The 13,529-nt window shown below is 39.5% G+C and overlaps 1 protein-coding gene across 1 annotated transcript in view; it reads left to right on the forward strand.

Annotated features, from left to right (window-relative positions):
* The window catches only part of syne2b (spectrin repeat containing, nuclear envelope 2b), a 142,494-nt gene that overhangs the window by 77,548 nt on the left and 51,417 nt on the right, over positions 1-13,529 (forward strand). The window contains exons 65-77 of the mRNA XM_080871114.1: positions 345-500; positions 658-798; positions 1,390-1,566; positions 1,794-1,931; positions 2,039-2,224; positions 2,302-2,415; positions 2,536-2,688; positions 2,776-2,901; positions 3,181-3,309; positions 4,931-5,062; positions 5,724-5,801; positions 6,822-6,920; positions 10,533-10,721. Coding sequence (XP_080727240.1) covers positions 345-500; positions 658-798; positions 1,390-1,566; positions 1,794-1,931; positions 2,039-2,224; positions 2,302-2,415; positions 2,536-2,688; positions 2,776-2,901; positions 3,181-3,309; positions 4,931-5,062; positions 5,724-5,801; positions 6,822-6,920; positions 10,533-10,721 — 1,818 coding nt within the window. The remainder of the gene's footprint in view (positions 1-344; positions 501-657; positions 799-1,389; positions 1,567-1,793; positions 1,932-2,038; positions 2,225-2,301; positions 2,416-2,535; positions 2,689-2,775; positions 2,902-3,180; positions 3,310-4,930; positions 5,063-5,723; positions 5,802-6,821; positions 6,921-10,532; positions 10,722-13,529) is intronic.

Consider the following 13,529-nt stretch of genomic DNA (forward strand, 5'->3'; position numbering starts at 1 on the left):
ATTTCTGCTCTGCATAAAATGAAACCCCCAAACTGTAGACATCTATGCAAAAGAAATTGCTGATGTTGGTTAGAGAGTCAAGTGTCGGCATTTTTTAAAGCATCTGCTTACAAGTGTTATTTGATAGAGGAAACTCTCTTTGGTGCTAAGTACAATGACCCAAACAAAATAGTTTATGGTTATGATGAGTCATCAAGAAAATCCATCAATATTACTGTTGTTATGATTAGTTTTCTCTTCTAACAGACTCTTCAAAACACTTATTCTTTCTTGTTATTTATTTATTTGTTAATATCTTTTGTAATCCCTTTTATTTAAAAGGCTGCCTATCTGTGTGGTTTCAGGCGCTCTACAGCCAGCTGTGTACCCAGAAGTCTTTGCTGCACCGTATCATGGAGAACCTGAAGATGAAATACTCAGATATGTACACTTTGGTCCCGGTTGAGATTGACAGCCAAATGCAGGACATCACTAAGTCTCTGCAGCAAGTAGAAGAAAAGGTGAAAAAGGCTTAATTTGGACATTTTAATGATGAGGAGTGTATTGATCCTTTAAGAGATCAATAATCTATTGATAGGCAGATGTTTGTAACAAAACAATAAATTCAACATCCATTTAGGTCTAGCTGATAATGTTTTTTCCTGACTGTTCCATCAGGTGGGAGAGGCGATAGAGAGGAGCGGTCCTGTTCACAGGTTGGGCGCGAGGATGTCTGATATCGAGGCTGGCCTGAGATCTGTTCAGAAGAGACTGGAACAGAGGAGTCCCACTGTGACTCAAGCAAAGATCACTCAGAAGGTGGGGAGTGATGAGGAAACAGGGTGTCTGGTTCATTGTTACAGCTTGTTGAGTAGAATACAATAAATCATTATTTAATAGATTGTAAGAGGGTGAGGAAAACATAACAGGATGTCCAATATAACATTTGTCCTCTGCTGGCCAGAAGATCCGTGGTAAGTTTTACTGTTTGGGATGCATCTTTGCTGCCTTCTGTGTGTGTGTGTTTGTGTGTGTGTCATGTTCTACATGTGTGATCACTTCGCTGCTCTTTTGTTGAGAAAACACAAGCCGTTTGGGCTGAGTCTTGTTTTGTTTTCTTTTTTATGATTTTTTTTTTTTGCGTACATCTATTTCTATTTTCAGTTTTCATGCTGCTTTCATCCTCCTACTCTGTTTTCAAATACACCAACAAATTCCACTTTCTTTTCGTAGCATTATGTGCATCTTTTCATGTAAAATATAGATTGCAAAAACAGAAATGACTCTTTAGCGAGGACTTGCTTCACAAGTCAACTGTGAGTGAGGGAAACACTTTCTGAAGGGGGCTGGCTAATCAGCTTGTGTGTCAGTGAATAAATATTATAAATCTCCCCTTGTGTGTGTGCTCAGCGTGCCTGGGACGAGCTGGATGCGTGGCACTCGCGTCTGGCAGCGCTGGAAGTGGACATGCAAGACTTAGAGAAGCCTGAGGAGGTGCTGATCCTCACAGAAAGACTAGTGGAGGTTCAGCAGCTTCACTCCCAGCTGGCCAAACAGGCAGAGCAGAGGACCACCCTGATCAGCAAGGTGAGAAAAGCTTCCTAAAACTGTTAGCTGTCTAACTCCTCACTGCCCTGCTGTATGGTTTGTCTGCTTAGTGTCAAACACCAAAAATATAATGACTTTGAATCACCAAGCTCAGACTTTTTAACCTAAATCTTCCACATTACTGTCTCTGTTATCATCTGTGATACTTTTGATAAGTTTAAAAATGTCTAAGCTTTTCCCTATTTAAACGTTCTGTTTCTCTTTAGATTCAAACGTGGCTTCAGGAACATCAAGAGATGGTCAAAAGCTCCAAGAGCTGGATGTCCGAGGCTCAGTCGTGGCTTGCCGCTCCCTGCACCTACACCACAGCTAAATGTTTGAGCAGTCACGTTCACGCCCTGCAGGTCGGTACACTCTGCTGTCTGCACAGCTCTTTCCACAGCACAGCAAACCATTTTGTGGTGATTCATTTTTAACCAAAAAATGCTCTTTCTGTCTCTTGGGGATGCAGTTGGTCCTGGATGATTCAGTCCAGATCAGAAACACACTGCAGGGCTTCAGCTCGGTCCTGAAGGAAATGTTGCAGGTTTGTGATGTCACAGCTCTCCAGGAACAGCTGGTCGAAGCAGATCGCCAAGTGGCCGACGTTCAGGACAGCTTCACAGCTCCTCTGTCTCAGCTGGAGCATGCTGCCGCTGTGAGATTCGATTGGTTTCTTTGTTTTACTCTGTACTCTCTACTGTCAGACTAGACTGATAATGTCTTAACCTCTAGGAGGTGGAGGCGATTGAGAGTGAAGTCAAGCGGATGGAGAATGATGTCGCAGAGATCAAGAACTTGCTATCTTCTCCAGAGAGTTTTCCCAGCCCCAGAGAGGACAGTTTAAAGGTTTGTTAGTTTCTTTGTTTTCATTTGGATTAGCGTGACGTGATTGCCCAAATTGTACAAAAGGATAAATGTAAAAGTCATCGTTTTCTTATTTTTCTCAACCCTCTTCTATGTGTGCAGGCGGTTGAGCAGAGGATCCAGTCGATGAGGAGAACAGTAGCTGAGATCCAGAAATGTAAGCCAGGCCTTTGTCTTCCTGAGAAGGCTGAAGAAACTCTGACTGTCTTTACTGTGGTGGACCAGCTCCAGACTCTGCTGCTGGAATTGGAGAAGGTCAGTTAGTTAATCCATCAGTCAGCTGCTCAGATATTTTATCTACAAGAAGATTGGTGCGAACTTTCTGCTTCACTCTGTTTGTAGAAGGTTCCTGCGTTATTTATCCAGCAGCCTCCAACTCCCACACAAGCCAAAGCTCAGGCGGCCCAACAGACGACCACTGAACTCAAAACATCTGCATCTGAAAAAGCTACATCTGAGGAGGCTGAGGTGAGCTTGGTCTATAAATAACATAAATAAGTAAATACAAGTTAAAAAAAATCATGAAACATCACTGTTACATGAATTATAATATGTATAAAACTACAAAAAATAAAAGTGAATGTCATTTAAGTTCTTTATTATAATGCAAGTTATTTTACAATGGCAGCGACAGTAGTTGAAGGATAAAGTTCAGTTATATTGTGTCAGTCATTATGTGATATTCCAAACACTTCATATGTGGAACATAATTTAAGCGAACCTGTACGGTGTGCTTTCTCTCAAAAGGAAGAGCAGGGTCAGATCAGAATTGCTCGTGTTGAGGAGGATGTACTGCGGAGGTCTGGAGCTACACTGCTGACTGTGGAGCAGTCCTCACCTGAACAAAGGCAGGCCCCAACACCTGATATTACCCAGGTAAGAATACCATGGACAGAGAAAAAAGAAGCTTATAATCACACAGTTAATTCATTAAGTTCATTGAAAAAGCTCTTCTTTATGACACATACCAGCATACAAGAACACCTGCAAAAAATAAAAAAGCAAAGAAATTGAACAGATTGGCCTTTTGGGGCGTGTCAGGACAAAGTGTGCAATACCTGGTACTCGCATGCGTAGTTCCTACATGTGTTATTAACAAACTGGTAAAAAATTAAAAATAAAAATCCCAAAGTGTCATTTAACTTCCTGTGCATGCTTAATATTACTAATGTTTACCAAGAAATGTTTTTTTTGTTTGTTTGTTATGTGTGCGTGTGTGTGTGTGTGTGTGTGTGTGTGTGTGTGTGTGTGTGTGTGTGTGTGTGTGTGTGTGTGTGTGTGTGAGTGTTCAAGACATTTCAAGTTCTCAGACTAGGACAATTGTGCACTCATTAACAGAAAGATATTTTAATTATTGACAAGATTAGTTTGAACTTAGAGAAAATAATTTGAATAAATGATAAAAAAAAAAACCCAATAAATATTGAAGGTTGGCAAGATATGTAAAATACTCCAAGTAAATATGTTGCTTCAATTATCTGCATTGTAACCTGCTCAAAAAAATGGACACTTTTTAATCAGGTCAGTTATACTTCTCGGATGTTGATCTGGTCAGTTAAGTTGCAGAGAAAGTTTTCTGTGACTCCCAGCACGGTTTCAAGAGAATGGGGGAGTTTCCAGGAGACAGGCAGTTACTCTAGGACAGCTGAAAAAAAGGACAAAGAAAGTCCTTAACCCATGAGCAGCTTGCATCAGCACCACATGCTACAAAATGATCTCCAGCAGGTCACTAGTGTGAGTGTCTGTAACCAAAAAATCAGGAACAGACTTCATGAGGATGGCCTGAGGGCCCACGTCCTGGAGAAGCCACAGAGAACATTATGCTGCTTGTAACATTGATCAGCATGACCGATTCAGCTATGCATGGGTCAGTGATGGTCTGGGGAGGCATATCCATGGAAGAACACACAGACCTCTACAGGCTAGGCAGACCCTACACTGGTAGAGTGAGTCCTGGGTTTCTCCTGGTGCACCACAATGCCCAGCTTCATGTGGTGAGAATACAGAACAGCTCGGGAACATTATGGGAGGTGAAACCAGCTGTTGCCTTTTTGGGAGCATACACCAGTGTTGTCAGGCATACATACAAGCATCCAAAGGCCATGAAAAAACTAGTTGCTACAAAGCATTTGACTAGCCTGACACAAATTCTTTTACTTTGATTTTCAGGGCGTGTTTGAATTGAGCCAGCTGTAGGCTGATCCTTTCCAGTTCAATTTTTTTGAGCAGTGTATTTACTAGAAGCTTCAAGTAGATATAACATTATGAGTCATATCAATTTAAGGCTTTACAGGGAAGCACATGATCTATTTTGCACATCTAAGAAGTCTTCTACTGTTGTATAACTTGTTAGTGGCCATTAAAAACAAAATGTTAATTTTACTTAATATCAAAGAAAATATTGGAAACAATAAAAACTCAAAACTGGCCAGGCTAGATTTTTAACCCCCACTTGTGTCACTCTACACATACTGTAAGCGTGTTTCCGTGTCAGCAGCGGAAGCATCAAGGCGTGCTCCAGGCTGAAGAAGCCACAGAAAAAAAAAGCAGTGAGGAACAGAGAGTGGAAGAAGGTGGAGGAGGTTTTTATTGGTGGCTCTGGGATGTTTTCCTGGGCTCTTCACCAGAGGTAAAGATGAGTGAGAGCTGCTGTGGAAAATCAATAAATCTCTGTTCTTCCTCTGTCCTTCACTCGTTTTCAACAGTTCTTTTCCTGGTGGAGTTCTTTGTGACCCGAGGTCACCCGCTTATGGTGTAGGTGGGCGGGATCTGCTATAATAAATTCCATCGCAAGTTGTGGAACAAATTATAGGAAAAGTTTGAAATTTTTAAAACTGATAACACACCTGAGACCCAATGACTGATCATGACATCACGATTCCCACCAATCCAGTCAAATGACATCATTTGTAACAGCTGTATGAATAGTCGCTGCCATTCTTTGAGCTGGGTCACTCTGATCTCCACCGCTGGCACTGTCCCCTCACCCTCCTCATCCCTACTACCATCTCCCTACTCATGATATTAAATTCCTTCCTGATCATTAATACATCTCTGCTATTGCTGCAGATTTGAGTTATTTCTTTTCCTTCTTCCACCCTACTGCACACTGGATTTGTTGATCCATATGACAGTATCAAACACGCATATGGATGTATTACAGATGGATACTGTGTTACCTTAGATGAATGAATTCATTTTACTCAAAAATGTTTTTTATTTTCAGCAGCTTAACATTTTGGTCTGCTTGGTTATATAGAAGGCTATAACATTTGTCATTGTGGTGTCAGGAACCTGTGGTTGTTGCCTCAGAAGAGACTGAAGCTGCCACTGGACAAAGCACTGAACAGCCTACAGAAGACACAAAGGTAAATAAACTTTCATCAGTGAGAAGCCACTGAGTGATGAATTAGTAATGAATTTAATAAGTATTTCATGGATACATCTTAAGAGCCCAAAAAAGAAGGCATCATCACATGGGCCAAGATATGAAAACATGTGTGGGTCAGTACCACCAGGGGTTTTAGGTGAAATCACTGTGAGACCTTGCCCCAGCCTATTGTGTGATGTATTGAGGTCACCTTAAGTAAGGTGTGAGTGGAGGTTGAGGATTGGGGGTTAAGGCGCCTGGGAAACCTGTAGTGGTAATGACCCATGTCTTTTTCCACTTGTTAGCTCATGTGGTGATAACTCCCACCAGGGGTTAAATACCTGGGATCCACCTTATGGTTTTAGAACTGAGGAAGCTTCTTGGATGAGAAGTCCTTCTTTTTCAAGCTCTTGAGACTGCCGTGACCTTTATAACTGAGAACCTACACGGACGTATTCTTGGGCAAATGCAATGCTGTTTTTAATCAAATATGGTAGAGAATGAAAATAATAAAAATCAAGAATATCTTAAGCCATCATGTAAGTTATTAAAAGATTTTTTATTTTGGACTCCTAAACCGTTTTGGTCATTGTTTGAATAAGTGGGCACAAAAATTACAGTGTAACAACATTTTTTTCTAGTTTTAGTTTTAACATTTTTTTTAAACTTGTAATGAATTTATGACTAAGCCTTTATGTATATAATATATACATTTGTGAGTATATGTATAGAAAACAAAGACGGCATTACATTGTTTTATTGATTTTATTTATTTGAGGTTTTATTGGCAAAAAGGATTGAAAATAAATCAGACTCATTGCATTTCTTTTTCATAATACAATGGGTTGTACTAGATAACATAACATCAAAAATCCTCTAACATTATGTAACATAGTTCCTTAACAGAGTGTATGAGTAACCGTGTGATATCTTATCTGGTGACATGGTAGAACTAAGTGGTCAATGTATTTAACTGACTGACCTGAGTGAGCGTCTAACCCTGATCATATTTCTTCAGGATGTTGAGGGCACCACTGACACCACAGAAACAAGTTCATCTGAAGCTTTATCAAAACCCCTGGGCGCAGTCACAACTCAGTCACTGCCTGAGAGTATGGTAAACACATCGCCGACCGTAAAAGTCTCCAAATCCAGCTCTGGGTCACAGCAGAAATGTGTAGTCTCCTAGATCTAGAACTTGTAGAACTGCATCTTTTTTTTCTCATCAATCTAAACCTAGAACCATTTCTGTGCAAAATCTCCAAGCACACCTCAAAGCGAGCCTAGAGGCCACTGTTTGAAGACTTATAGACCTTTCATGTCTTTGCTGGCAATAGCGTCTACGCAGCATCGTAAATCTGTCACCTTTTTCTGGATCTAGTTTGAAAACAGTTCTAGAATCAAGATTTCTATTCTTTCTCTATAGTCCCCTAGATTGATTCCTCCAACTTTTTCTATTCTAGCCTCTATTTCTGAGCCACTAGGTGTTGGATTGACCTCCCACATTACTCCAGACCAGACGCTTTACTGCCTTCTGTTGTACTCATATTGGGAGTCATTTCTTTTTTTGAGCGAGCGGTAGCGTCTCGCTTTTCTCAAAATAGTGGTTTTGTAAAGCCTTTGTAGAACCAAATGACTCCTTTACAAGAAACAACTCTAGAACACCTACTTATCATTGAAATCATTTAGAGTACCCCTCTCCTCTAGAATGTTGTAGAACGAGTCCTGTTTGTTCCTGTTTTTCTTTGACAGCAAAACTTAGAGCTCCTGTCTTCTTGTAGAAGTAAACCAAGGACACTTTTTCTTCTAGAACCAGTTCTAGAGCTCCTGATGTTAGGGTTCTTTTAGACATGTCTCACAGTGCATTTACATGGCAGATGATTGCTTAAAATTGTTTACATTTGAATCCTTTATTATGTCTTACTGCATGGCAAAAACTAAAGTGCAGGAAAGAACCAAAGCAGAGGTTTGCCAAATAAGTACTTTTCAAGTTTATTTCTGAGTTTAGACGAAGGATTACTGAGCTTGCAGAGAAATCTGCTTATTCTTTGACAAGTCAACACCACTGACACGTGGTTCAGGATGACACAGCACTACATCTGCTACAAATGAGAAGTGGTTGCTGATGGTTACCGTTTTACCCCCCAAGAAAACTGAAAGTAGGCGGATGGTATTTTGTATGTGTGGTGGATGTTTTTAACAGTCTGTATTAAGCCTTTGCCTTAGCATGGACCTTTATTCTGATGGGTTAGTTTTATTAAAACAGAAACAAAGTGTATTAATAGACACATTTTGTGAGCCATGTTTTATAATGTATCTTATAGGGAATGGTGATTTAAAATGTTAAAACTTTTTGATTGTTGACCTTTTCATTTACCATCTGGGCTGATTTACCAGCAAATGCAGAGCATATGTGATAAAATAAATATTTCTTTAGTTGCTTCTGTGCATCTGCCATTTGTATTTCCATAAGCTCATAAAGTGGGGTGTGTTGTTTACAGATGTGATTGACTCGATCACTGCCTTGCAGCAGGACAGTGTGGATAATGATTCCTGCTTTGTCATGAATAAATAAACTAATAAATATTATCACTCTTTAAAAGACACATTTTATACTTAAGACCTTAATTATCTTGTGAAGATGACTGTTGGCCATGAAAATGCACTGGTTTATCATGAATGCTGAGTCACTGGCTGCTGTGCACAGATGGAAACTTTGTAAATCCCACTGCAGTGCTTACTTTTTATTCAGAAGTAAGCATTTAATAAATCGTCCTAAAACAATCTCTACGTTACAGTAGTGTGTTTACAATTAGGGAAATCTTTTTTTTTTTTAAAGAAAGAAAAATCTACAATTTTTGGAGATACAAGGTTTTCATCTGAAAGCAGCAGACATCTTACATTACCTGGCATGTGCTGTACTACATCGTTTTCCTCATGTTTTTCCCCCATTCTGTCTGCATATCATTAAAAGAAAGAGAAAAAAGAGCACAAATACAAATAAACCCACAATAGTGATCCACTCCTCTGTCTCTCTTTTTCTGTGTCAGGAGCTCATGAAGGGACAGAGGGGGTTTGCATGAAGGGGGCGGGGGGCAGACACCCAGAGGGGTATATACAGTACATAAAGCACGCATAACACTTTCCAAAAATACATTCATAAGAGAGCTAGTGATTAGCGATTGAGTAATCTAAAGAGGGAGACAGTGCTACTTGATTAATGGAGGCATGAATGAAGTCCAGTTCTGTAACATTAACATCTGGAAAGACTCTGATAAAACCCTCTTGACACAGAGGCAACACTGACCAACACACACTTCCTAAAATAAGTGAAGGATCAGCACCTCTACCTTCACATTTACGATTTCAGGACCGAACTGAAATCGATACATTTTTAAATTGGCATCAAGTTGAAGCACACCAAAAGCGCTGTCCTCCTGCTAACATCCTAACCATTCAGGGGTGGATGAGGTGGTGGTTGCAGACAAACAGGCTGGACTGAGAAACTTATCTAAACTTATCTACAACTCACTGATTTCATATCTTAACCTGTGATGCAACATTGCAGCTTGATGTGAAGTTTTCTCAGTTTACTCATATTGCTGTATGTGTTTCATCTGCATTTATCATGAATGCACCCTAATGCACTTCTCACTTACATTTTTGAACTCACGTCCATGCAGAATATTTGAAACTTGTGTTCCAAACATCCCTTTTTTGTGGCAAGAAAGTGAATTTTTATGCACACAGTATACTAACGTTTTCCTAACTAAATTAAGCCATTCATACTTGATTGATTTGATGAAAAACAGCCCTCTAAAATTACAAAAGCAAAGTCAGGAAGTATTTTAAAATTATGATCTATTGTTTCAAATTAATAAATGATAGAGCTGAGGGGAGCAACTTGTTTTATGATTGTGAAATGGGTGCACTGAGTTCAGATTTATAATCTATGTAAGGGATGGTTTTACAGAGGATATTTTCCACACCACCTCCTGACATCAAAGGCTGATGAATAATGAACAGTGTGAGTAATTTTGACATTCCTCCTGTTAAGGCTGCATAGGTTCCTCTGCAGTTCCTTCACGACTGTGTGCACAGAGATCAGTCATGAAAGGAAATCAATCCATTATTTTACACAACAGTTTAAACTTATACAGTGAAAAGTGAGAATAATTCACTGTAAAAGTGAAGCAAGGATTACAAATGTAGTAAAAACAGTGAAAAGGACGTCAGAATGTATAAAAGCATTCAAGCACCAATCAGCTGTTTCCCAGCTACAAATTTCCCTGACAGGTTCTGGAGGAAGTGGGAGGGTGTTTGGATCCTGCGTTTAAGGCTTACTCAGCTTACCTGGCCCTCTGTCCTCAGTCAGCTCCACCCCTGTCGCCTGAGGGCTCTTTTCTTTCTGTTCCTCTGTCATTCTGTCCCTGCGGCCCTGCCACAGCTCCAGGAAGTGGTTTCAGGTGGGTGGAGCTCAGAGAGAGAAAGAAAGAGGAGTGAAACAGAGCGAGGGAAAGAGAGATAACCAGTGCGGGGGGTAAGTTACTGGGAGTGGTAGAGTGAGAACAAAGAAACAGGTTAGAAATATTTGTTTATATCAGTATTAGAGCTACAAACTTCAGGAACCAGTCAGCTTTTACTCTTCACTTTCCTCATCTTCCTCCCTCTCTACCTTGAAACTCTGGAGCAGAGAGGCTTAGCTGGGTGTGTTGTGCTTGTCTGTCAGGAATCAGACCAGCAGGTTGGATCCCAGTCTGGACCTCGCCTCTTTGAAGGTGTCCTCCATGTGTGCCTGGAGAGGCTCAGCCAGCTGGAGCTGTGGCTGCAGAAATCCCAGAGGAGTCTTCAAGCTGCCGGTGTTGCCGGTGTAGCAACTATGCAAGACAGCGTGGAACAACAACTGCTTACCTGTCAGGTAAGCTCCGCCCACCAGGGGGACCAGCCCCCTCCCAGAAGAGATAAGATAAGATAAGATAGAACTTTATTAATCCCTCGGGTGGGTTCCTCTGGGAAATTCGACTTCCAAAAAAAGCACAGCAACGACCGAAGTTACAGTTACAGAACTGTTATATATATATATACACACACACACACACACACACACACACACACACACACACACACACACACACACACACACACACACACACATATAAATACAGAGACAAATATAAATAAAATATACAAAGGGGATAAATAGAATAAATAGGAATAAAAAATAAAAATACAAGTGAATTGCACATTTCAAGTATTGAGTCTATTGCACTGTTGACTATTTACAAAAAGTATTGCACAAGGTATTGTACAGTGAGGTGCAGAGGCATTTACAAGAGACAAATGTTACCTCAGTTGTCTCTGTGCTGACTGTGTTGGCACACTTTACAAGCCCACATTACATTCACGCAGTCTTTTTTCAGTATGATGAATTTCAAAGTCACATAGACGTAATACAGTTATTTAATATTGTTTTTATTCAGGTTGTGTCAAAATTTGTTAAAATGTACTTATTTAACTTTTTTAAAGCTTTTTTAAGGACTGCAAAATAATCTGAGGAAGTCTACTAATGGACTCCACATAAACAACAAATAGATATCATTGACAAAAAGCCGTAGCACGGACATCTGAAAAACTTTAACCTCTTTAACCTTTGCCCTTACAGTCACCAAATCAATGGGTTCTCATTTAAAAAATGCTAAACTACATCACATCTGGTAACTGCCATCAGGAATAAAAGCCTGCTTTGAAGCTATTATCGCTTTGTTAATCAAAGTTTTAATATTGTTTGACATAAATCAACAGAATAATTAATGCTATGCAACAAGACCTATAACAAGACAGACTTTTCTTCTGACATTGTGATGATTCACAAAGAGATGCAAGGAGGAAATTATAGTTCCAAAATGTTGATACACTGTGTCAAATGGTAATAAAACCGAATTATTGATGTGCAAATCTCATAAACCCACATTTTATTTACAATAGAGCATGGAAAACATATCATGTGTTCAAACTGTTCAAGTATTTTAACATTTCATGAAAAATGTTGGAGATTGACAGCAGCAGCATGTCTCAGAATATCAGCAAAGCACAAGGCCACAAATCCATAATGGATGCTCATAATCTTTGGGCCCAGAGGCAGAACTTCATTAAAAGATATGATATGATTTTGTCACTGAAATCACGGCATGTGCTCAGGAACACTTCATCATTGTCTCTGAACACAGCAAGACATGCCTTCTGCAAAATGCAGAGCTCTATCACGCAATGAAGAAGCCATATGTGAACATGACCCAGAAATGCTGCCGTCTTCTCAGGGCCAAAGTGCATTTTAAATAGAAGGAGCAAAAGTAGAAAAGTGTTCTGTCATCAGACACACTGAAATTTGACATTTTGGTTTATAAGAAATGCAAATCAAAGCATCATTTTTGTTTTTTTATCTACATTTTACACAGCATTCCAACATTTTAGAATTTGGTTTGTAATAAACGCTACTGCTGAATGGAACTAGGAGGTGTTAGACAACACACAACATTTCAATTTTTGATGATTTCTTTTGCTTTTCTTTTTTTATCATAGCAATTTATCGCCCTGCCCATATTTTGTTTCACATTGCGATATTTGAATATACAGAAAAGTGAAATGGACTTTGCACTGGCAACACAGCCCAGTATGTAATGCAGTAGATGTGTGTTACTTCTTCTTCAGAGAAGGGGTTAAGGAGAGCTTTTTATGACACAGAAACTGCTCTTCATGGATGCTTCTATTTGCCGTGTATTATTCTTCCCCCCTTGTGCTCATATCAAAGCTATTTCAGATGAGTCTGGTTGAGCAGAGTTCATTAACTGTTACCTACTTAGGTTTCTGTAATCTCTGTAGTTGGGTTCATGTTTTCTTGTTCAGCACAGATTGTCAATTCAAACCTCAGCAAAGTAAAAGAAAGACTTTCAGGTATGGAAGGCCTAACATTACTGTTACTGACAGTCATTAAATCCCTTAAAAACATGGCCTCTTTGGAATAGTTGCAAAGATCTTACTCTTCTTAAACTTTTTGATGCAGATGTCTGATTGGATATGACTATCGCTCTCATTGTTAAATGTGATTGTGGCTATAAACACATGGCATAAAACAATTTCATAGGTGCAGAGTTCATAGTAGTGCCTCCATGTGCCAGCTACTGTGTAGCTGCAGAGGTGGTGTCCAAAACAAAAAAAATGAAAAAATCAACATGTCAGGAATAACCAAGTAGCAAAGCTTCACTAAGGCAGCTCACTCCCTGGGCAGTATTTACTTTTAAGAGTGTAATAGTATTGTATTTTGTATATAAACATATTATATAGGAGTAGGTAATGACTAACAGGTATTGTAAATCACATTTAGAGGTTTTAAAGCAGCATTACTTTTTCTGTTTAAACATTCAATCAGCTGGGGCAATATAACAGCTTACAGTCAGTAGCATCATGCCCTAACAGGATTCAACATTATCTTTATTCAAGCTTTAGCAGGAATTTTCTATTCAAGGACTCCTGGCTTACCCTGAGAGTGTAACTTGAGCCTCCATTAAAGTTTCAGGCGTTAAACACATCTCACAGGCACACATCACATTTTAATGGAGCATTAAAATGAGCCACTGAGATGTATCTTCCTATTCAAATTAGCTCCGTCATGCATCACCCACATATAACTTTGACATCATCAATGTGCTCGGCATTTTTCATTTAAGCT

This window comes from Rhamphochromis sp. 'chilingali' (genome assembly GCF_963969265.1).
Source record: "Rhamphochromis sp. 'chilingali' genome assembly, chromosome: 21".
Lineage (NCBI taxonomy): Eukaryota > Metazoa > Chordata > Actinopteri > Cichliformes > Cichlidae > Rhamphochromis > Rhamphochromis sp. 'chilingali'.